Source organism: Rhipicephalus sanguineus, chromosome 1 (genome assembly GCF_013339695.2).
Source record: "Rhipicephalus sanguineus isolate Rsan-2018 chromosome 1, BIME_Rsan_1.4, whole genome shotgun sequence".
Taxonomy (NCBI): Eukaryota; Metazoa; Arthropoda; class Arachnida; order Ixodida; family Ixodidae; genus Rhipicephalus; species Rhipicephalus sanguineus.
Window position 1 is genome coordinate 322,201,606 of NC_051176.1, and position 25,479 is coordinate 322,227,084.

At 49.8% G+C, this 25,479-nt stretch overlaps 1 protein-coding gene across 1 annotated transcript in view; it reads left to right on the top strand.

Moving 5' to 3' along the window:
- The window catches only part of LOC119379495 (N-acetylneuraminate 9-O-acetyltransferase), a gene marked incomplete at its 5' end in the record, with an annotated part of 402,877 nt that overhangs the window by 243,760 nt on the left and 133,638 nt on the right, over positions 1-25,479 (top strand). The window contains 1 exon segment of the mRNA XM_037648795.2: positions 5,440-5,580. Coding sequence (XP_037504723.1) covers positions 5,440-5,580 — 141 coding nt within the window.

Here is a 25,479-nt window from a genome sequence, read left to right on the forward strand (position 1 = left end):
GCATGATAAACATGCTATGAAAAACATGTCATGACGTGAACGACTTCATTTGCCTTGAAGACAAACATGGCGCTGTATGCAGCTCTTTGCTGGCTCCTTCGCCAGAATTTTTTTCCAGAGAATGGCAGATACATTTCCACCAATTCCACCAGAGAGATTCTAAATAGAAAATTTTAAGAAATTAATTTTTAAATGATTTGGGCGTTTTCAGTAAATCACATACATGTCAGCGCAATCTTGGAGTATAACTGTGCGTGGGAAAGCTGCGAACATTCTCTGAACAGAAAGCGCAAATACCAAAGTCAATATTTACCGAGTTTTATTATCCTCAATTTAACTTATCTGCAGGAATAAATTCCTGAATTACAGCAATTTTGGACCATTTACCGTGTTTATGATTTTTTAGATGCGAAGCAGCTTTTGCTCGGGGCTGTGTCCGGCGTCGGTAGTGGCGTCCGCGCTCCACTGCGCATGTGCCTACTGTCTCTCCCACTCTCCTCCTTTACGCAGGTGTTCGGTCGCCTTCTCTCCTCCCCCGCGCTGCAGCCGCGGCGCAGCCTCTCCTCCCACGTGATGCAGCCGCGCCGCAGCCAAATACAGCCTGTAACCCACTCTCTCCTCTCCTTGTCCCATTTCATGTGTATATAAGCGGTCGGCTTCCGTCATTCTCGCTTCGCTCCCGTTCAGATGAGTTGCAACGTCAACGTCGGCGCCACTCGTTCACTCGGCGCTAACGGAAAGCAACGCAAAAACACAACGTAATGATAACACAAACACTAAATACAAACCTCACACACTAGCGGAAACGCCGAGTGAACGTAAAAACTTGGTGTGCGCCCCCAGTGCTGCTTCGTATTCCCTCATTCCCTTGAGTGGGAGATGGTGCAATTTTTTTCCCACATCACCCGTTGCAATTAGCGCACTGATAAGTCACTCATATCTTGCCCAAGTCTTCGTAATCCCGAGGAAAAGTATTTTACCACGCTTTCAAAGGGCGGAAGTAGTGTTAAAACGGCGCTGAATTTCGACAAATTTTTTATGACAGGTTTTAAATTTTCCTCTTCAGCTAGAAAGAACCTACCAATATAAATGGCGAATAATTTGCTCATTTTCTGGTTTTCCAGAGAGGTGACTTTAGCTTCCAGCCATCACGCGTTTTTGTAAATTTGCGGAATAGCATGACCGATAAATGCATCGAAACAATTCCCTGCGATACTGCCACGCTCATTCCTCAGCGTAATTGCGGATATTGGCGCGTTTAAATATTTTTCTTGATAACATATACCTCCTCAAACGTAGGCGCATATTCAGGGACAACAGCTGTACTCGACAATTTCGACAGCCATGCAAGGACTGGCAAATGGACAAAAAAAAAAAATGGTTGGCGCATGCGGTGAAGTAAGCTTTACAGGAACAGACCACAGCGCTTTGACGCCTCACAAGAGGTGCACTTGTTCTACTACTGGAATGAGATCCCGACAACTTTCCTCAGCACACCCCGAGAAGCGATACTCTGTGCCGCTTGCTTCGGCTGTTTCGTCCCAAATGCGCAATCTCGAGATGGCGCCTTCATGAGACAGTGGGACAGTGTTTTACCACTTTTTGAAAACATTCTCATGAGTCAGTGGGACATATATGTCCCACTATTCTGTAAACTACTGGCTTGATTTTGATGAAATTGGTTTTATAATATTTCTTTATACCTTATATGAATATACCACAGCCGGTTTTTATATGATCGCGTCAAAAATATAGGCCGACCCACAAAGGGGTAATGTTGTTTTCAAGGCTACCAATACGCTAGGTAAGATTTGTGCCGCTGTGCAGAGGAAGAATGAGCGAGTAAAAGACATGAAGCGGGTCAATATTTGTTTCGTAAAACACATCAACAAATTCACAGGTTGCCATACAAGTGTGGTGTATAAGGTCCCTTTCAGCTGCGGCCGCTTCTACGTTGGGCAGACGGGCCGTTGCATTAACCAGGCATTATTGGAACATAAGCGATCGCTAACTGGAGGCTCACGTTCTAATCTATCTTTACATTGTCGAGATTGTAAGTGCACGCCAAAATTCGATGAATGCGCAGTGTTGTACCGGCATAGAAATGATGAAACGCGCCTGATGATTGAAGCATGGCATATCGAGAATAGTGGTAGCGCATGCGTGAGCCAACCGTCGATTAACTTGCATAAAGATGAAATCAAATGCCTTAACAGTTACCGCCACGCTTGCCGGATTGATAGGTTAGCCTGTTGCATGGCATGCGCAGATAAGTTTTCGTGCCTTCTTTCTTTTCCGTTGCCATTGTGCGCCTTTTCAGTTGTTAGTCGGCGTTTGTGGTGTCCTGACTTCTTTCTTGTGTCCGTGTTTGCACGCCCTGTCTTTTTAGAATTAAAATAGTTGTGGAGTCGCTTGACGCTTCGGTGTGTGTCATTTGACCCCCGTAGTAGTTTACCGGCAAGAGTCGTCTGACTCCCTCATAAGTGGTAATGTGATCCTTCAAATAAGAGTCGTCCGCTCTTCCTAAAGGGCCAGGGTACTCTCCTAGAGCACGCCGGCTCTGATCCACCACCGTGGCTCTTTGTCATGAGTAAGGAGAGGACGTATGGACGACGAAGGCGACCAAGTACGAGGAGAAGCACGCGGAACAGGCACGAGCGCTTGCAGGGGCGTAGCCAAAGGGGGGGGGGGGTTGGGGGGGTTCAACCCCCCCCTCAAAATTTTTCAATTTTGCTTGCGCATATAGGTACGCACACATACAAACGCACGCACGAACATACTTAAAGCAGCTGACACTCGTCACAGGCAGCGGCAAGATAGGGAGATATATGTCAGTGGCTCGTGAGCGGTCGAAAGTCTTGTCGCGTTGATGTCAGGGTGACGAGTAATGAATTCGCGTTACAATGTGAGCTTGCTTGGCGGGCCCACTGGGAAGTATGGACGCCCGAGAGCAGCCTACGGCGTCGTTGGCACAATGTGCTAGAGGGACGTCTGCACAACACGTATACCCAGACAAACAAGTGTATAAAATGTGCATTATTTCTTTCAGTATGTGTATGCTACCTGTGCAGACGGCCCTCTAGCACGCTGTGCCAACACCATAGGCTGCTCTCGGGCGTCCATGCTTCCCAGTGGGCCAGCCAAGCAAGCTCACATTCTAACGCGAATTCACGAAGCACGCGAAGCACTCGCAAAGGCAATCTTCAGCCCATGCCCACTGACCTGGGATGCAGACGTCAAACATGGTGCTGTCTGTAAAGTAATGGAAAAGGAAATAGGGTTGCTTTATAGACAGCACCATGTTTGACGTCTGCATCCCAGGTCAGTGGGCATGGGCTGAAGATTGCCTTTGCGAGTGCTTCATGCCGCTTAATAATAATAATAATATCTGGGGTTTAACGTCCCAAAACCACGATATGATTATGAGAGACGCCGTAGTGGAGGGCTCCGGAAATTTCGACCACCTGGGGTTCTTTAACGTGCACCTAAATCTAAGTACACGGGCCTCAAACATTTTCGCCTCCATCGAAAATGCAGCCGCCGGGATTCGATCCCGCGACCTTCGGGTCAGCAGTCGAGCGCCATAACCACTAGACCACCGTGGCGGGGCCTTCATGCCGCTTGAGTTACGTCGGCGAAAAGCTAGTGGAGATACAAAATTTCAAAAAAATATTTCTCAAGTTAAAAAAATAATACCCTTTTGTAACTTTGTCTATGTTCAGCTAATACATAGAGCTTTCAAATGAAGTATGTGCATATTTTTAGTCCGACCACCAAGGCAAGTTTTTTGCCGATGAATACAGAGCTTTTCTAAAAAAAAGTGAAATTCGCACTTTTTTTCAGACGATTTGCTACACCCTCAGCGACTAAATTATTTTTATTTTGTAGTATGTCGAACAGGCTTCCAGGATATAATTAATATCTACCCTTTGAGTTTGCCTTGTTCTTGGAAAAAAAATATCAAACTTTGCAACTTTATTCAATTTTGCTCGTGCGAAAAGCCCTCGAAGAATTGATATATATAAATAAGTCATTATTTTTACAATTACATCACTTCATTAGCTTGCCGTAAATACCATCTTATCGAGTGCATTCCATAAACGTCCTTTGAAAAAAATTGTTGTTTGATGCCCTTTAGCTCAGTCGGCGCAAAACTACAGACTCTCACGAATAGGCGGGAAAATTTTTGGCAACAGAAACAAACGAGCAGAACGAGTTTCGAACTTTTCAAGAAAAATGTGGTAATTTTTTCAGCCATATTTGTGATGGTCGGAAAAAGGCTGGATGATTTGGCATGGAATGACCCAATTGCAAAAGGCGCCTTTGCCGCAAAGGAAAGTTTTCTTCGGCGACAAGTTTTTAGGAGCCGACCAAATTTTATCTCAGCTGCTCGCACCCTCCAGCCGCACTGCTGCGAGCTCTATGAAATTATGCGAATGTTCAGTCATGAAGCAGACTTGGCAAACTATCCCTTTTTCTGTCTTGTACGATCGCGGCCGTAAGTCTCCCGATAATCTGCAGCCTCAACCCGGATTCGAAAAAAAAGAAACGCTACAATGTCGGTGCCGACCACCATAGGCGTCCTCCGTTGGGGCTCTACCTCTTCGTTGCCCATAGCAACGCGCGTGTGCGGCGCACTTGGCGGTCTCGCACAAAGAGGCGGCATGAACGGCGGCGCGGCGCGTTTGGGTTCTCGCCGATTAAAAGCGTGCAGTGTGCTTACAACTGCGCTAGGCCTCATGCACTGCCAAGCAGTTAGCTGAAGATGCTTATCATAAAGGGTTGTAAGCGATTAAGTCGTACTGGCACGTTTCCCGCCTGCTGCCATCACGCATCCGTCCATTTACGGTGCTTATCCGTATAGACATCACCGCACTGCGCCGTGACAGTGGCCCCTTCGGATTGTCGATCTGTTTCACCACATAACGGTAAAGCATTGCGGAAAAGCTGACTTTCGGACACTGCTGCGTCCGCAAACAAATCGACTCTCTAAACAGCTGGTTCAGACCTACGAGACGATAGACGACGCGGCAGAGGTGGGGGTCTTTAAATAATGCCGTTTCGAAGTGAAAATTAGGGCAGAAAGTCCGAAAAATCGGACGCCGAAGAGTTTCAGTGTCTGAAATTTCAGACGTTCTTATACATTGACGTCTATGGGGCTTGTGACGGTGTCGCGAAAACATCCGAATTTTCAAACATGTCTGAAAAATCGGCAGTATTTGTCGCATATGTTCACAAGAGCCTCGACTACTGATTTGCAGTGAATTCTGAGTATGTCCAAAAAATGTTGCAGGGCCCCTTGGAAATGACCATTTTAGATGAGGACAATTTTGTTGACTGCTCATAGATGTCGCCCGAAACAGTGTGCCTTGCAAAAAGGTTGATTTTCAATTTAAATAAGCTTTGACGTAATGGCAATGCATTTATTTTTCATTTCAGAGTGTGGCGAGCGGCATGCTGTTTGGCTTTGCACACTACCTGCTGCGGCAGTACCGGGTCATTGGGGACAACCACCACGGGAACCTGTTCTCCCGGGGCCTTTCCCTCACGGTTGCCTTTGGAGCCCTGCTGGGTCTTGGGGTTAGACACTTGTGGTTCATCTTCTACATTTCATACCTGAAGCATGCTTTCAGTAGGCCGTATTGGCTACTGGAATTGTTCGAATATTTGATATCGTCTGTGTGCACACGAATGCGCCATTGTGTTACTGCCCTTCGCTCTCTCTTGAGATTATGGATGCCTGCATTCACCGCTTCCTTCAAGGGTTTATTTTTACGTGCGTATATCTAAATTGCGATATGAAGGAGCCATGTTGGCAGTCATTAATGGTGTTGTCTCTGATTTGGCCCAATTTCTTGTGAGGCTTCCTCCGAGATATTTGCAAAATTACTACAAGGAAATGTACAATTGCCACTTCTCTCTTAAGGAGCACTGGCAGCCACATTTCAAGTTCGCGATGTTTGTGCTCTGTGGCTTCTGCAAAGACACGGCCCCAAAGTCTATCAGGGCACTTGTGGCTGCCACAGCTAGGATCGTCGTCTACCAGCCAACACGTTCGCAACGCTCGCCGTCTTCTCCTCTGGCAGCCCCGCAGTACCAAGAATTAGTGGTGAATGTAGCCTTAACACATTTTGATATAACTTGTGTGATGTGTCATGTGTCTCCAGGCCCGTAGCCAGGCATTTTTTTCGGGGGGGGGGGGCACTTGCTGAAAGCCTCGACTATTTGAGAAAAACGCCTATTTTCATTTATTTTCGGTAAAACACCATGTGTCATAAAAATTTCGGGGGGCCCCTGGCTATGGGCCTGGTTGAGCTCGTCCACGTGTATTGTTGATGTCACAGGCACAAATGTTTGGCTCACAGCCTTTGTCTCTCTTCTCCCTCGCTGGCAGCTTACACCATGTGGGAATCGAGCGCGCCTCGTTCGCCAGCTAGCGCGTGGGCTGGCCCCGCGCGGTTCGAGCGCTGGGAACCGCCGTTAATCGGCGGCATGGCTACCGTGGCTAAGCCACGACAGCCACGGTAGCCATGCCCACGGTAGCCATGTGCGCTCGTCCGTGTCTTCTGCGTCATAGGCGTGCGCAGGGGGATGACCGCCCCCCGTACTCAACTAAGAGGAGGGGGGGTGCTGCGATGAACCTTCGCCCACCTTCGCCCCCTGAAGGGGAAACCTGCGCACGCTTACGTTCTGCGCGCATCCATTTTTTCCTTGCACGTGGCTACGCCGCCAGGCCTTTTTGCCTGGTGCGAGCCATGCGTCGGTTTTCCCCGCGCGAAGCTACGCGTGCGGACATGTCTGGACAGTTCGCCACACGTTACGCTTAGTGTTGTACACGTTCCTCTCAAACAGGAACGAAAGCTCGTTCCTCGTTCCTTCCCTACCTTGGAACGAGTTCCCGTTACAAGTTCCTTTAGCGTGAAAGGAACTCGTTCCAGTTACATTCCGAAAAATTGGAACGTTTCGTTACATTAACCAGTGATTCCACTCCTGCGCCAACTGCGCCAAATTGTGTTTACTGTGCCATCCTGATAATATCGACGAAAATTGCGCCAAACTGCGCCAGAGTCTCGGGTATAAAGGCGTCTATCACTGGCAGTCGTGCCGCCGGCGCGTAAACATGTGCAGCTTGATCTTAGGGCCGCCAAAGTTACAAACACGGACCAATAATTATTCCGCTGAATAAACAGGGCTCGCCCATGCGTGCTAAGGCATGACGCCATGCACGGTGCCGACGCAGCTTCTGTTGTGCAAGTCGGCTTGACAGCAAAACACGCTCTCCGCAGATATTCGTGATGTCTAGGCCCATCGGCAGCGTGAAAGTGTGGCGGCGATTGATCGGCGGACGTCGCCTGTTCCGGAAACGCTGCTGATAGCTCGTTTCAAGCGTCGCACGGCATGTAATGGAAGCAATGCTCAGTAATAACTACACGCGTGCCGCTGAAAAGCCTGTCACTTCTGTTTCTGGACGTCGCGGAATGAAATATGGGATCGCTAGCAATAGATGTATGAAACAATATAGAATTTTCCGTGCTTCGCGTCCATGGAAGAGCCCGTGAACGGTGGGAATGCATTGACACTTTTCCTCAGATATACTTTATCCATGGATCTTCATCCTGAAGGTCTTTTTCGTAATTCCTTCCACCAACACATCCGGGTTTGTAATCACTCTGCGGTAAATACCCCTTGGCCCTGCCCTTTCGAGCTTATCAGTGGTCACTTTCCCCGCAAGGGTCACTTTCGCAAGAAAGTCACTTTCCCCGCAAGGGTGAAGCAATGAATGCGATAGCAAGGATCCGATCTCGCGTAACTACAAAACGCTGGTGTAAGAGAATACGGCCGCTCCAGGGAGAGATGCTCTTTCCGCACAGTGTCTTCGCGTTGAGAGCGCAGCACGTAGAAGGGCATACCAGCCGCCCGCTGATGGTTGCCGAGATAGCACGCGGGCCAGCGATCGCCACCGCGCCCTTAGAATCAGAGTTCAAAGTTGCTGCTCGACCCCCCCCCCCCCCTCTTCGCGTCTTTTCATGCTCGTGCAAGGCTGGCGGGGCGTTTCCTCTCTGTGTCGACGGCAGGCCTCCCGAGCGGGGCGATCTTGCTCATGCGCCCTCCGAGAGACGGAAATGGGCCGTCTCGTTTGATCTCTGCTTCAGCCGCGTTCGTCGTACGCCTCTCGCGCGCTTTTACTCGCGGTAGAACATACGATGCGCGGCGGGATGCTATCAATTTGGACTTTATACGGGATATGAGTCAAAAATTCGTCGAGAGTGTCCGTATAATTGCTATCGCAATAAAGTGTCATCTCATTAATAAAAATTACACCATGTCCCGCTAAAGGGGACCATAAGGCGATGCGAAGCCGGAGCACTTGCACGATCGCGTTCCGTTGGCGTTCGTTGGGCATGCTACCGACCTCGCGTCGTGGAATGCGAACAGGAACGTTACGCGCGTGCCACTAGCCTGGCCGTTAATTCTCACAGGGCGAGCGGGGAACGCGGTCGACAGGCGCGCGAGAGAAGGGGAGCGAAGGAGAGCAGATAGAGGGGACGCGCATGCGCTGGCGCTCATCGCGGTGTTGCGCAGGAGAGAATGAGGCGCGCGAGATGGGGGGAGCGTAAAGAGGAGGGGGAGGAGGATGCGCATGCGCAGTAAGGGTGGTCACGCCGCACACCACCACCACCAATACCGGATTGAACTGGGTCATAAGATGTTTCGCATATAAGCATGCCTCCTGGTCGGAGCAGCTGCAATTGCGTTTTAATATGCGCAGCTGTCAGTTGCGGGTTGTCGCGGAGTGCCCACTATGAAGCGGCTACGTCATGTTACACGTCCGCTCCTCGCCTTCCAGTGTCAATAGCTGACGGTTAAAAAAAGTGTTTGGCTTAAGGGCGAAGCAATGAATGCGATACCAACAAATTGTATTGTTATACGAAAGTAAGGATAGCAGCTAACTCTTTTGGATCCGATCTCGCGTAACTCAATATGCTGGTTTAAGTGAATATGGCCGCTCCAGGAACCGAAGCGGTTTTCGTGCTGCGAGTTCTCTAAACGCGAAGTAGGCGTTGAGAGCATAGCACGTTTATGAGCCGTCTCCTGATGCCTCGAGATAGCGCGCGCGCCGGCGACTGCGCCCTTCGAGTGATGCAGTCCCCCCAGCCCTCCCCTGGCGTTCCTTCATGCTCCTTACGAAAGACGGGCGGGCCCATAAAAGAGAGACGTTTCCTCTCTGATGAGCAATCGATGGCAGGCCCGCACGTGGGAAGATGTTATAGCATGCGCTCTCCGTGCGACGGAGACGGCCGGCTCGTTTAGTCTCTGTTTCAGCCGCGTTCGTTGCCAGCGCATGCGAGCTTTTACCCGCGGGTAAAATGCGCGGGGTGATATCATTCTACTCCGTGAAGTGGATGATAAGCGAAGCTGTTTCGCGCACGGCACAGTGGTGACATGATGGAGGACAGTTTGGTATTTAAGGCAAGGTTGTTAACGGCCAGGCTGTTAACGTTCAATACGCAGTATTAATGCGTATGCCTTAGATCTATGCTTCCTCAAACACGAAAATTGACCGTCGGCGGCGTCAATCGACTTATGCAAAAAATAATCATCATGTGATGGCATCATGACGTCATAGATCGTCAAAACTTCTGACGTCATCATGGCGTCATATATCCTAATGTCACGTGATGACGTCATCAAATGACATCGCCACTTTGCACTGCTTCCGTGATCGGTGCGCCGATCATGGAAGCAGTGCAAAACCAGGTGGGGTGCAGAAAGCTTCCAGAGAGGGAGGAGGAGGATCAATACATCGATCGAGAAGAACCTGGCTTTCGCCTTGGATTCGTCTTAGGAGAATGCATTAAGCACAGTGTGTCTCTTTAGCATTGAGGCACCCCCCCCCCCCCCGCCGAAATTTTTCAGTTTTGCTGGCATATATATATATACGCGCACACACAAACGCACGCACGAACATGCATAAAGTATAGTTGAACCCCCCCCCCTCGAAAAAAATTTCTGGCTACGCTCCTGCAGCATAGTAAAGTGACAGGCGAGCGGTAGATTCTTGCGCCTCACGCAGTCACCCATCTGCTCTGTTCTGCACGACGTGCTCCGTTCGTGAGCCTCTTAAATGCCGAGGAACGTTTACAGAAGGAACGCCATTCCTTCTACCTTTCCTACGTAAACGTAACGAGTTACCTTTACAAATCCATCGATCCTCAATGGAACGCTGGCGTTCCTCCGTTCCTCCAAAAAGGAACTAGTTAGTGGAACGTCGTTCCTTTGTTACGCCGTTCCGTACAACACTGGTTACGCTTGCGCACGTCACTGCGCTTCGCCTGTTCTCATTGGCCGCCTGTGGCAGCACCCTCTCCCATGAGCTCGCTTCTGTCTGCCGCTGACTCACCGCGTCAGCTGCTCTCAGGCTTGCACGAGAGGTTGGCGCGCTGCTCTGGCAGGCGGCTTCTCGTCCGTGCGTTCGACTGCTGCCCTTTGTGTGATAGTGGTAGCGCCGCTGGCAAGCGTACTTGACCAATTTTGCGGAGTTTCCCTATGCGGCCTGCAAGCCCGTGACTGTCGCACTGTGCTGCATATTGGGTTAGTAAACCCGTGTTAGTTGACATCCTGCCTCGAGCGCCTTTTCTGCGTCGTGTCGGAGAGTCGGTGAACCCGGCCATAGCGTCTTTGTTCGCTGCTGCAGTGGAGAACGTCGCGTCCCTTCCTGGTCGCCTCGTAGGGTAAGCCTCTCGCAAACCTATCTGCACATAACTGGCGCCCAAGTTGGTTTCGGCACGTTTTCAGAGCAGATTACCTCGAGGCGCTCGTTCCTGCTCGATCCCGCGGCGACGGACTTGATCTCGTTCGATGCTGATGAACCCGACAGCACGAGCTACGGTCGCCTCGGCAACCCTCTGATTTCGGTCACCGGGAGAGATCCCTTCTTTGGGGCTCCCTATGGTGATGCTAACCGCTTAATGTGGACTACAGTCCCAGCGAAGCCAGTTGCGGGCTTTCTGAGCTGTTTGAGACGCACGCGCTTACGGGCCCCTCCATTGCGTCTTCTCCGCTCGCTGGCCTTTCCTTGTCAGCAGCGCAGTTGACGGCCTAAATCGCCGCACCCGAGCCTTCCTTCCCAGGCCACTTAGGTGTTCGCATGCGCGTGCTCACTGACCCACCTTGGTCACGAGTGCAAAGGGTTGACAATGTCGTCCGCGAGCCAGCTCGCTTAGCCGACAACGTCGCCGCGTGTGCCGATGCTCGCATGCCTCAGTCTCGCGTAGGCGACGCTTTCAACAAACGTGAGCCACCGTGCTCCGCTCTCGATCCGTTCGCCCGTCTCGTGAGGCCTCATGCGCCAGTCGGAGCGGAAACCCTACACTCCTCCATGCCGTTTACTGGCCCCTTTTTCGTCTGACGAGCATGGTGGAGAACAGGCGCGCGACCCTGTTACGGCCGCGCCTGCGTCGCAGCAATCGCCGCTGCACGCAACTGCGGCGCTGCTCCTAAACTTCATGTTAGAAGCAGCGCGCTCGCAGCCTTGTGCTTTAAAGGGAGACCCTGAGTTCCTTCAGCCAAGCGCACCGAGTAGCCTAAGGGTACCTCTGCCTGGGTACAGCGGTTATTTGGACCACAGAGTACCTCGAGGCGCTGCACTGCTGTCAGCGGGCGATGTGGCTGAACGACGGCGCAATGCGAGGCAGTGTTTTGCCTCCATCGTTGACAGCCCAAGCGGCGCACTCGTACCGACTTGTCGGCCACCAAGGTCGATGGAGGAGTTTAGGGCGCTCTCCCGTAGCGAATTCCTTCCTCCTGACAATGAGCGCCGCATGCGTCGTGAGCTAGAGCTCCGAACACAGCATCCCGACGAATCTCTTGTCGAGTACGTCCGGGCTTTGCAGGAGCTCTACCTCCTTGCCGACTCTACGGCATCAGACGCTGAGGAGGCAGAGCAAGCCATCCTCCAGGCTCATCCAAGCTTCGCCGCTTACCTTTGGAGCGCCCGTTATCGTAACCTAAACGAGCTGGCCTCCGATGCGAAGCGTATTCACGGCGGCATACAGGCGGCGAGAGCCTACCGCCCGCCACCGCCGCCGTCCGCTTCTCTCGAGCCTCGTTGTGCGTGGGCTGGTGGTGACTCATCACCCCGTAATCCCCCTAATCACGAGGCGGCCGCTGCCGTGAAAGAGCAACGAGACGTGCCTGAGGTGTCGGACCGCGCTCTCGACTCGTACTCGTACGCTCGGGCGTGCCCCTTTGCCTTGCAGGGCGAACGAGAATGGAATCCCCGTGCCCCAATGCACGAGGGGAGATCCGATCGTGGAGCCCACCATGCGGCTAGCGAACGGGGACGTGCGCTGGGAGAATCCCGCGCGCCGACAGCGCTTTGTGCATCTCCCTGGTCTTTCCGTGCCCGCGATTCTTGGTCGCGACTTCCTCGCGCGCTCGGGTATAGTGATAGACGTCGCGAGGGGAGGCTACAGGGACGGCCCTTCCGGTGCCATACGGCCATTCGGTACACTTCCCGTAGTCTCGGCTGCCCATAAGTCGCCGGGCGCCACGAGGCAGGACGAGGAGAGGAGACAAAACGTAGCCTTCTCGGCCCGTGTGCCTCAGTCCGTCGCCAAGACTGGCCCTTTGGCCGGCGCGGCGGAAAACGGTCCGTGCCTACCGCTTTCTCTCGAGCATAGCGCTACCGCGGTGAACGAGATCTCGCCTACGCCGGTGACCGCCCCGGTAAGCAGAAGCTCAGATCGCTCGCTGCCGCCGTTGCCGGACAGCTTAACGAAACATGAGAAAGCACGCCTGTCGTCGTTGCTGACTCGTTTCAGCGATATGTTCACTGAACTTCCGGTTGCACCTCTCTTGTGAAGCATCGGATTGACACAGGCGCCGCACAATCGTGGAAATGCAATCCACGCCTCGTCAGTGTGGCCAAGAGGAAAGCAGCTGATCAGGCATTGGATGAGTTGATTGAGACCGGAGTTCTTCAATGCTCAAACAGTCCCTGGGGTTCACTGGTGGTAATGGTCCCCGAAAGAGACGGCTCCTATTGGCTCTGTGAGGACTACCGCCGGCTGAACGAGGTCACAAGGAAGGATGCTTATCCCATGCCTGACGTTGACTCGATCGTGGATGCTCGAGGCGGTGCCTGCTACTTCAGCACCTTGGATGCTAGCCGCGGTTACCTGCAGGTTCAGATGGAGCCGGCTGACGCGGAAAAGACTGCGTTCACCTATCACAGGGGTCTGTACGAGTTTACCCGCATGCCGTTTGACTTTTGTGGAGCTGCAGCTACCTTCCAAAGACTGATTGACCGCATTCTCGGGGACGCTAAATGGCTATTCGCCATGGCGTACCTCGATGACATCGTCATCTTCTCTCGAACGTTCGGGGAGCACCTCCACCACTTGGAGGATGTCGTCGAGAGGTTGCGTGCTGCCGGGCTGACCTTGAACCCGAAGAAAGCTCAAATAGCTGAGACTCGCATTTCACTATTGGGCTTTAACCTCGAGAGTGGTCGCGTTCTGCCGTGCGAGGAGAAGGTTCGAGCCATTGTGGAGTACCCAACGCCGGCGAACATTCAGGGCCTGAGGCGCTTTTTGGGCACGCTGAACTACTACCGACAGTAGTAGCTGCCTGACCTCAACAGGAAGTTCATTGTCCAAGCTGACGCGAGCGATCTGGGTCCCGGGGCGGTACTGCTTCAGGAGCACGACGGTGTCCTCCAGCCAGTCGCCTTTGGGAGCCGGTCACGCCGCCGAGCGCAACTGCAGCGTGACTGAAAGGCTGTGTCTCGCTATAGTCTTTGCTCTCGAAAGTTCGACTGCTACGTCGACGGTGTGCCATTCGTGGTGGAGACGGACCACATGACACTCACGTGGCTTAAGCGCTTGCGCAGTCCCTCGGGCCCTCCGGTTTTGGCGTCTGACACTTGTGTCCGCCACTCCCGAGAGCAATCGCACCAAGTAGACTCCGGGGCCTCTGGCTCCAATGGGTCGAAAGGCGCGAATCCCGACGGCGAAGTGACTTTCGAGTCGTCCGCCTCGGGCGAGGACGCATACCTGGCAGATCCTGTCACGTCCGCCGGTATCGTCTTCAGCAGAGAGGACCTACTCAAGGCGCAGCAGAGCGATCCGTTTTGCAGTGATTCTACTCCTGCGCCAACTGCGCCAAAGTGCGCCGAATTGGATTCACTGCGCAATCCTGCTAATATCGACGTAGATCGCACCAAACTGCGCTAAAGCTCGGCTTTGGGGGCGTGTATCACAGGCAATCGCCCCGTCGGCGCGTCAAAACACATGCAGCTTGATCGTGTTGCCGCCATTCACAACCACCAACTAAGAATTATTCCGCTGAATAAACAGCGCTCGCGCGTGCGTACCGAATAAGCCATAGCGCCATGCTCGGTGCCGACGCAGCTTCCGCTGTGCAAGTTGGCTCGACGAGAAAACGTGGCCTCCGCAGAGGGCGCCGCCTCCTCTAGAGCAGGTGTTGGCCAATCGGTAGCGAGAAAGTGTTTCGGTGATTCATCGGTGGACGTCGTTTGTTCCAGAAGCGCTGCTGACAGCTCGTTTCAAGCGTCGCACGGCTGGCAATTAAAGCAACTGCACACCTGCTGCTAAAATGTCTGTCTGTTCTGTTTCTGGACATCGCGGAATGAAATATGGGAAAGCTGGCAACTGGTATATGGATCAATATTGAATTTTCCGTGCTTCGCGTGCAAGGAAGAGCACATGAACGGTGGGAACGCGTTCACACTTTTGTTCAAATATACTTTATCCATGGATCTTCATCCAGAAGAGCTTTTTCGTATTTTTTTTACACAAGCAAGAGATATATGGAGCAATATCGAATTTTCCGCGCTTCGCGTCCATGGAAGAGCATGTGAACGGTGGGAACGCGTTGACATTTTTATTGCGATAGCAATTATATGGACAGTCTAGGCTGGTTTTTGTCGTCGCCGTCGCCATGCACCGTATGTGTATAAGTATGTGCATATACATATAAGTCCCAAAGAAGAATAATTCACAAAAATGCTTCCGAAGCGCGGAATCGAACCAGCGACCTATGGCTCCGCAGCGCGTGGCGCTAACCACTACACCACAAAACGCAGATCCTTCCGGTAGCTAACGACGAGCGTTAATACACACCCTTTACCGCTGGCTGGACTCAGAGACGGCAGGCGCTAATAAGCGTTTTTTCATTACCAGCGAGATGGCGCGAGGAGCGCGCAATTAAAAATCGTCGGCCAGCTCGCTCGCTTATATTTGCGCAGGGAGAACCTTGCCCTTCCGCTGCCTGCTCGCGCGGTAGTTGCTGCCGGGGGGTAGATGTTTCTGCAACGTAGAAGCGCGTCCATCACGGGCCGCTTTTCTTGCTATCGCATTCATTGCTCCGCCCTTGCGGCGAAACTGTGACTTTTTTCTCAAATTACTTTATCCATGGATCTTCATCCAGAAGAGCTTTTTTGTAATTTTCTTTCACCAGCACATCCGGGTTTGTAATCGCACTTGCGGTAAATATCAGCTAAAAGGCCCTGCGCTTTCAAGCTCCTGAGCGTTACGGCCCCAATTCGAATGTTTAGCTTTTTTTAAATGTTCTCTCATTAATAAAAGTATGCCTCCTGGTCGGAGCAGCCGCCATGCTGTTTTAATATGCGCAGCTGTCATAGCGTGCTCGTCTCTGACGATTGTGAAGCGGCTACGCTATGGTGCGCGTCCCCCCTCGCTTTCTAGGGCCAATGACTGACGGTTAAAAAAATCACAGTTTTGCTTAAAGGGACACTAAATAGCAAAATGATTTTTCTCGTATTAGCAAAGTACTATTTCACGATACTAAAAACACCACGCTTGCTGCGAGAAGACGCCTAGTAAGCGAGAAAACGCGCAAGAACAAAATGTGGGTGGACACGCCAACTTGAAATTTCCGCACCATTCGCCGTGACGTCACATGCTTTGACGGCGTCTTTTAGGGACTACGTAGTCCCTAATCGGTAACAATGAAGTACATTGTCCTCTGAGGGGCCATAAACTTAACATACCAGGCTGGCGAAGTTCAAGCGAACTGGCTGCCCCCTTTGTGCAGCCTTGCCCCGTTCCTCCTGGGTTGTGGACCTTCTCCCGGCAGTGGGCTCTCCCTGGTGGCGGAACGTTTGGTTTGACCTAAGGCGACTACGGACTCACTCATATATACGGGAGCGTCACCTTCGCCTTTGTGCAGTGTGGTCTTCGGTCCTGGCCTTCTGGAAGACGACACCACCCTTTTGGACATTGCTCCGTTGGACAGTCCCTTTGCGGCTGAGCTGACCTTGCCACTTGGCCTCAGACAGCCTCTTTCCCAGGCTGGCCTCGGTTTTTAGGAGCGGGGGATTGTGGGAATCGAGCGCGCCCTCCCCTTTCGCGCGTCGTTCACCAACGAGCGCGTGTGCTGGCCCCGCGCGGCTCGAGCGCCAGGAACGGCCGTTAATCGCCCACATGGCTGCCGTGGCGATGCCGCCAGGCCTTTTTGCCTGGTGCGAGCCATGCACCAGTCTTCCCCGCACGAAGCCACGCTTCCGAACATGTCTGGACAGCTCGCCACATGTCACGCTTGCACACGTCACTGTGCTTCGCCGGTTCTCATTGGACGCCAGTGGAACCCCCTCTCCCATGAGCTCACTTCTGTCTGGTGCTGGCTCGCTGCGTCAGATGCTCTCAGGCCTGCACGAGAGGTTGGCGCGCTGCTCTGGCAGGCGGCTTCTCGTCCGTGCGCTCGACTGCTGCCCTTTGTGCGATAGTGGTAGCGCCGCTGGCAAGCGCACTTGACCAATTTTGCGGAGTTTCCCTATGCGGCCTGCAAGCCCGTGACTGTCGCACTGTGCTGCATATTGGGTTAATAAACCCGTGTTAGTTGACAGCTTGCCTTTCAATTTAATTCTGCCTTTTTATTTAATTTCTGCTTTGGGGCACTGCAGCTGATGACTGGCCATTTTCTTGATTCGGCATGGAGTCTAATGGTTTCCCTGGTCTGAACATGACATCTGCGACTGCCAGCACCCCCTGCATGGTGGCTCAAATTTTGTGGTCAAAACTGAACGCCGAGTACTCTTATTTCTTGTCCCCACTGGCAGCAGCACGAGTCATTACAAGTTTCAAGGGTATGCGTGCAGGAGATGCAATGAGACATGCGAGACAACACAGCACATGATAAAACCCCAAAATCCTGCAAAATACTCAACAGACATGTGCAAGAACAATACAAATTACTCTAAACAAAAGAAGAATAACTTCTTCAGTTCATATTGGCAAACACCCGCTCGACTCGTTACCCTTTGTTGCTAACTGCAGTCTAGCCACCCTGGCTTCGCAGCTACTGCCAGAAGGCTTTCATCCTGCTGCCGCAGTGCTTGGCTGCCGACCCGACAGTCGCGGGTTTGATCCTAGCTGCGATGGTCACATTTTGATGTAGGCCCGTGTACTTAGGTTTAGATGCACATTAAGAATCCCAGGTGGTCGAAAATTCCTGAGCCCTCCACTACAGTGTGCCTCATAATCTTATCGGGGTTTGGAATCTAAAATCCGAGATATTTTTATTACTTTCATACGCTCACTTGAAACTTGTGAGGGTTCCAGTGGTCACATGGTTGACTTGTGCGCAGTTTTTTGCATTGATGGAGACCGAAGCGGGGAAAACCTCAGCGCTTTTCAGATCGATGCGTCTGATGCTTGACAGCCTGGTTCGTGTCATCCAGCACTCTTGATCAAGGTCAAGTGGCCATCGCTCTCAAGCCGCGCTGGTGGTCAGGCAAGACTTAGTGGACCATATTGATGTGGATATACTCAAGACTGTCTCTCCAGACGTGATCAACCACATGGCTGCGTGACTGCAGGGAAGAAAGATTTTTATATTTTTGCTATTTCACATGTGCCCAAGGGATAATTGATCCTGTTATTCAACATGCCAGGCTTACTGACTTCTACGATAACTTGAAGCAAACAAACAATTTCAATTTTATCACAAGGATTTGTTAGGACCTGTGATAGCAATCATAAACTTGTGCCCTGACAACGGAGCATGGTCAGTTGTATTTTATAATATTACTGCCAAAGAGGTCCAATGCTAACATGAAAGATATTATATTGCTGAGCATACTAAAATCTAAGGTATGTGCCCTTATCAGGTGCAAATATTAATTTTGTGGGCACATATCCTAATCTGCTGCAGACGTTCTCTTCATTATTTCAGAGTGGTGATCACAACCTGTTAGAAACCATTTCAGTACTCTCTACACAATGTTTGAGAAGCCAAGTGAATAACCAAGTTATTGTTGAAGTTCAATACTCCAGCACAACACGCCAACAAATGGACCGGTTGCTTATATGATAAACTGAAGGGCAGAAACACAAAAGAAACATTTATTAGGATAGTACGCTTAATTCTGTATATGCAATCTATCCAAGTGAGAGCTCGAACACTGCCACCAGTACACTAATCCGCAAGGACTATTGCCTGTATACCAATAGGACCAGGTCAGTAGTAGTGGATATCAGATAGCCATTGGTTGGCTTAAATTAAAGAAGGTGCAGACTGCTATAATCAAATGTGAACAAACTTGTGTTGATTTGATGAGGTGTTTAACCATAAAACGAGCACCTTTCATCGATGATGATGCTTGATTCACCAGCTGTCATGGAGGTGTTACACATGCAGTGTAAGCACTTACACAGGTCGTTACTTCGTCACATGTTTTCCAGGTGTGTCATTTAATGAATTGTCATCAGCCATTTAATGTCCACTTTGGTTGATGCTAGTTGGGATTCCGTTTTATGCCTGCAAAGTTCTTAATTTTGTGCCGTCTTCGTTTCCCATTCTCTCGCTGTCCGACACTGCGAGCCCATTTGTTTGTCTCTCAGTGTTAATGAGAATTGAAGTGGTATGAGCCTTTGGACAGAAGATGAAGAAGCACAAGAGCCGGGGCAGGAAAGGAGGATGAAGTTAAAAGTAAAGCAGATTAAGATTGATGCCTGTTCCATACTGAAGCTTGTTCCGTTCTTTTAAGTAGGTACACTACATTATTTTGGCTCAGCCGGCAGTCGAAGCCAGCATGTGGGTGACGTTGTTCCTTGACGACACCTCCGCGGAGAACGTCGTCTTTGCGAAGTACCAAGTTCAAGATGAAGCAGCGGTAGACCTACCTAGTGAGCTCAGCTCGGAAGAACTCGTTAACCTGGTTGTGGAAAAGGCAGCCGCGGACACTACTGAACTATGACGGAAAGGTACTGTGAATGTGAACTTGCGTGTGGTGACCTTCAACGACCTAGTTCTTGAACCAGTGCGTCGAAAAGACTCCGGGTCACGGTCTTCGACAGAAGAGGTGAGCCTCGTTTTGAAAGCTCTTCAGCTGCAACAGGGACAGATTGTTCAACAGAACCAAATTGTGACATCTCCTCTAAGCTCTCTGAACGCTGAGAAACCGGTGCCTACATTTGTAGAACGTGATGCCTTCGACGGTGTATCTTCAAGTCCAGAAAGTTGGCTTGAATTCTACGAATATGCCGCTGCACAAAAACAAGTGGCTCTCTGATGAGGATAAAATCACCAATATGCGCGTTTACTTGAGAGGTGTTGTGCGCAAGCGGTATGAAATATGCATTATGGAAGACAGTGACGACTCGTGGAGCCAGTGGAGAAAAAAAATTGTGACTGCGTTCCGAAGCAATCCAGTACAAAGATGGATCACAGAGCTTAATTTCAAGTCCGAGCAAAGCTCCCTTGTCGAGTACTTCGAGAAACGTCGTCTTTTAAAGCTGGCTGAGCCTTTGCTTCCATCTACGGCCGTAGTAGGCTTAATAATGCATGGATTGCACACTGAAGTGTTGAAGCAAGTGTAAATACTGTCACCCAAAGCGCTAGATGACCTCCTGGAATGTCTTCAGACCATACCACCAGCTTCGGAAACAAGCATAACCGCCAAGTCAAGCAGCTGTTTCAGTCGGAGTAAAACGGACTGGTCAAGCCGCGATCAGCGAGAGCCCAGCCACCTCGCAAGTAGCACGGATAACTTGACCTGGCGCGTTCCAAGAGGTCGAGTGAATAATATCGACACTGAGCCTCAGGAGTATTCGACAGAAAAAAAAGTAATAAACGAGGGTGATCAGTCCCACCCGATGACTCCAAGGGCGACTGTTTATTTAAGTTCCTCTAGCCTACTTCACATTCCCGTCAAAGCAGGAAACAAACATATGATGGCTCTGGTAGACAGCGATGCTTCTGTGTAATATAAATGCCAAGCTGGTGGATCCAAGTCACTTGAATAGTGGAAGAGTCCTACGGGTACAAGGCTATGATGGAAAAGTAACGTTGCATGATCAGTGGGCCTTTGTAAACATCGAGTTCCAGGGTCAGAAAATAGAGAGCGAAGTGTTGGTGACAGAGGGGGTGACGTACGGCTTTTTGCTATCGAGACCAGATATAAAGAAACTAAAGATCAACGTATACTGGGACGATGTGGTTCTAGTCGAAGAAGTAGCAAGGAACGAGACAGATCAACGTAGACAAGACAACCTACGAGTTGTCAAGTGCGCGGAGGTTATCGCAACGACCTACCCTGAACATGTATGCATAGGAAGCTATCCTCAGGCGATGAAGTCACACAAGGTTCCTTTCGAACTAGCTTGCAATATGTGAAGAGAGTGAAAGATGTGGCTCAAAAAGGAGTTGCAGGAGATGCTAGATGCTTATATCATACATCCTTCGGTATAACCCTTCGCTTGTCCCATAACGATCGCACCGAAAGAAGACGGAACCTTCAGATGATGCACCGACTACAGGGTTCTCAATCGTCAGACAGAACTCATTCCATTTCCCGTGCCGAATATCGACACCAATACAGATTAGACCGGTGGTTGACATTTTTCCCGCATCGATTTGTGCAAAGGTTTCTGGCAGATCCCACTAACCGAAGAAACAAACACCGCTTTATCGCGCCATTCGATCTCTACGAGTATAACCGGCTTTCTTTCGGTGGGGAAAACTCGCCAGCGTGGTTCCAGAAGATCATGAACGACGTCCTAAAGCCATTCCTTGGTGTTTTTTGTAATGTGTACATAGACGACATTAGACAGTTATAGTTTAGCGGGCTTAGCGGAATAGCGGGCTTACCGGAATAGCGGGACTGAAATGCGCATGCGCAGTACCGTACGTGACCCGTAGCGTTTACCCTACGCACGCTATTTTTCAGATTTAGCGTTAGCGTGTTTTCGTGGTTAACGCAGTGTACGTAAAACATGGCGGCGGTTTTCGACACCCGCTTCGAACTGAATTTAGCGTTGATGTGGACGGATCCACTTCTTTCGTAGCAAACGACTGTGCGAAATTGCTTCGCTTGCCTTCAGGTAGCTTCGACGGCACGGTATTACGCATAACTTAGCGTAGTTTTTGAGATCGCTTCCCATTTCGAACGTCCCTAGGCCTATCTAGAAGATCGGTGTAAACAAGTCTGTAACATGAAAATTTTCGCTTTTGGTGCTTAGTTCATATTTATTTACTTTTATTTTCACTAAAAAAAGGAGTAATATTGCTGCGTGCGGGGTACAGGCAAGCATTCTCGGTTTTGTTGTTTTCACTTTTTTAGCGCATTCACCCTTCGCTAGGTGGCGCCACCGTCCCGGCTTGGGGACGGTGGCGCCACCTAGCGTCCCGGCTTGGGGACTGCAGAGAAAAGAATCTGGAGATAGTGAAATGCATAAGCACCGATATTAAAGAATTTGGTCATGATGCCGAGATAATCCTTCTAGGGGACATGAACGCTCACATTCATGACCTTGACGGATATTCAGACACCAATGGCAAGTTATTGCTAGATCTCTGCGAGCAACATAGTCTTGAGATAGTTAACGTGGGGCCTAAGTGTGAGGGGCAGATCACGTGGGAAGTCAGAAACAGGCAATCGAGCATTGATTACTGTCTCATGACAGAAGGAATATATGACAAACTTAGAGAGATGAGAATAGACGAAGAAGGCATTAACAGCTTGGGTAGTGATCATAAACGCATAATATTACAAATGGGATATAAAACTGAAAATAAGAACACAGAATCAAAGTTTGGCAGCTCGTATCTAAATGACAAACAAATAACAAATATAGCCGCAAGAGTCGAGGAAAAAGTAGACGAACTACCAGGCAAAGACTGGAAGTATAGTGAGCTGCTACATGTAATCACGAAAGAAATGGAAATAGAGAAGAAAACTATTTGTTGGAAAGGAAAGAAAAAGCCAAAAAGTTGGTGGAACAAAGAAATCCGGGAAGCAATCGAGATGCGACGTCAGGCATCACGGGAGCACAGACAGGCAAAAAAGGAGAAGCGACCACAGGACGAAGTCAACCAAATATGGGAAATATATTTAGAGCAAAAATCCATTGTGCAGAAATTAGTCGAGGCAAAAATTAAAGGTGAAAGTGAACGCTGGATGACAGAGATTCGCGAAAAGAAGAAGGCCGCGCCTAGGATATTTTGGAGCCACCTAAAAGCGCTGGGTAGGAAGTCTGTCACAATGCAACAGCATATGGTAGATGAAGGAGGAAATAAATTAGAAGGATATGAAGCGCTAGGTTACATCCGAAAGATAACAGCCGATTCGTTTAAAAAGGTCCCCCAGGGGATTCCCCCGGTGAGTAAAAGTACGCAAAGGAGTGCAACCGACGAAGATGTAGTACTAGAGAATTTCAATTGGAAGAAGGCCGAAGGAAAAATTCCTAAGCGCACTACTCCGGGCTTAGATGGGGTTCCCGTCAGCCTCATTAACGAACTCAGACATAACACTAAAGAAGCACTGCTGAAAGCCGTAGAAAAGTGCTTGCAGAAGAGGGAAATACCAGACAGTTGGCGAAAAAGTAGAATGAACTTAATCTATAAAGGCAAGGGAGAAAAGGATAACATTCGCTCGTATAGACCGCTAACAATTACATCGGTGCTATACAGGTTGGCGATGCAGGCAGTAAAATTAAAAATAGAAGCGTGGGTAGAACAAAATGATATTTTGGGAGAACTTCAGAATGGATTTCGAATCGACAGGCGGTTAGACGATAATCTGTTTGTTCTTACCCAGTGTATAGAAATATCTAAAATAGAAAACAGGCCCTTATACGTAGCTTATCTAGATATCACCGGGGCGTATGACAACGTTAATCAGGAAATTTTGTGGGATATATTGAAGGAAGTGGGCATAGGTGACGACTGTGTACAGCTTTTGAAGGAAATATACCGAGAAAATACAGTTTGTATAGAATGGGAAGGAATAAGTGGCAAGGACAGCGTTGAAATTAGCAAGGGGCTGAGACAGGGATGCCCTCTGTCCCCGCTGTTATTCATGCTGTACATGGCGAGGATGGAAAAAGCGCTAGAAGGTAGCAACATTGGATTTAATTTGTCACACAAACAGGTCGGAGCGATGGTTGAGCAGAAGCTTCCTGGTCTATTTTATGCTGATGATATTGTCTTATTTGCGGACAGTCAAGATGATATACAGCGACTGGCAGATATATGCGGAAGGGAGTGTGAGGCTCTAGGACTAGGATTTAGTGCAACAAAATGTGGATTGATGGTATTCAATGATCACGGAGACCATACGGTCTTAATACAGGGCCAAAAAATACCGAGGGTAAGCGAGTACAAGTACCTCGGAGTATGGGTAAATGAGGGGGATAGATATATGGAAGTACAAGAGAAAGCATCGGTAGCAAAGGGAAAGAGGAATGCTGCAATTATGAAGCACAGAGCTTTATGGGGATACAATAGGTACGAGGTGCTTCGAGGGCTGTGGAAGGGGGTGATGGTTCCGGGGCTTACATTTGGGAACTCAGTGGTGTGCATGAAGTCAGAGGTGCAATCAGGAATGGATGTAAATCAAAGGACGGTGGGCCGCCTCGCGTTGGGCGCTCACGGGAAGACGACAAATGAGGCGGTAAAGGGTGATATGGGATGGACAGGCTTTGAAGTGAGGGAAGCGCAGAGCAAAATGAGATTCGAAGAGAGGCTGAGGAAAATGAAGGAGAGTAGATGGGCAGAGAAGGTTTTCAGGTATTTGTATAGAAAAAGCGTTGACACGCAGTGGAGAAAAAGAACTAGGAGGCTCACCAGTAAATATACGGCTGGCAGTGCGGGCGATATGACAACAAGGAGCATTAAGCGGAAGGTCAGAGAGGCGGAGAGGACTTATTGGATGACAGCGATGGAAAAGAAGCCGGCTCTGAGTAACTACCGAAAAGGAAAAAACGAAATAAGGAGGGAAAGGTTTTATGATAATTCAAGGGGAAGCGCTTTACTGTTTGAAGCAAGGTCGGGCTGCCTTAGAACGCGTAGTTATAAAGCGAAATTCAGTGACGAAGAAGAACAATGTACATGCTGCGGGGGAACTAAGGAAACGATGGAACATGTACTGATTGAATGTGGCGATATTCACCCAGGTATACGTGTGGGCACGAGTCTACATGAAGCCTTGGGTTTTAGGGACAACAATGGAAAGCTGAACACGTCCGCGATAGAAATAAGTAAGAGACGGTTAGAGTATTGGTGGCAGAAAAGTAGAGATAAAGTACAAAAATAAATAACTGGGAAAAAAAAAAGGTCATTCTGCCTTAAGAGGCAGAGAGATGGACCGTGAATTTATATTTTTTGGTATAATAACGTAGATTTAATCAATGTAGATAAGGCATTAGGACAACATGAAACAAGGAAGTTTATTTTTTTTTTCTTTCTTTTTTTCGCCCTCGAGCCTGGTGGCAGACATGTCACCGCCCCGTTATAAAGGGGACGCTCATAGCATCCATCCATCCATCCGGGTACGTAAACGCTATCCCGCTAAACTAAAACACGCTTTCCGCAACCAACGTTTGCGGCACGGTAACGCTATTCCCTTAACCCCCGCTATCACGCTAACGCTAAACTATAACTGTCTATTATAGTCTTCAAAACAGAGGCTGGGCATCAGGACCATCTGTCTCAGGTGTTAAAGGCCTTGAGGTTGGCACATCTGAAGGTTAATTTTAAGAAGAGTCCATTCTTTCAACGAAAAGTTGTGTTTTTTTGGAAGAGTCTTAGATGGGAACACCAAAAGCACGAAACAAGAGTCCGTCGAGAAGTTCTCCCAGTTGAAGAAACCATATGACATTCATTCACTGCATGTTTTTTGGGATTGGCAGGGCATTTCCGATCTTTCATAAAGGACTTTGCTGTCAAAACTGGATGTCTCACGCGCTTAACAGAGAAAGAAGTTCCCCTTGAATGGAGTGATGAATGTGAGAGAGTCTACAGTGACTTGGTGTGCAGAAGTTCGGCTGACCCTATTCTACGAATACCAGACTTCACTTTACCCTTTGAATTGAACACTGACGCCTCACATTATGGGACTGGTGCAGTGTTGTATCAAAAATGTATTGAAGCATCCGGCAAGAGGAAAGCGACACGCAGTAGGTTACTACAGTTACACCTTCAAGCCGTCTGAAA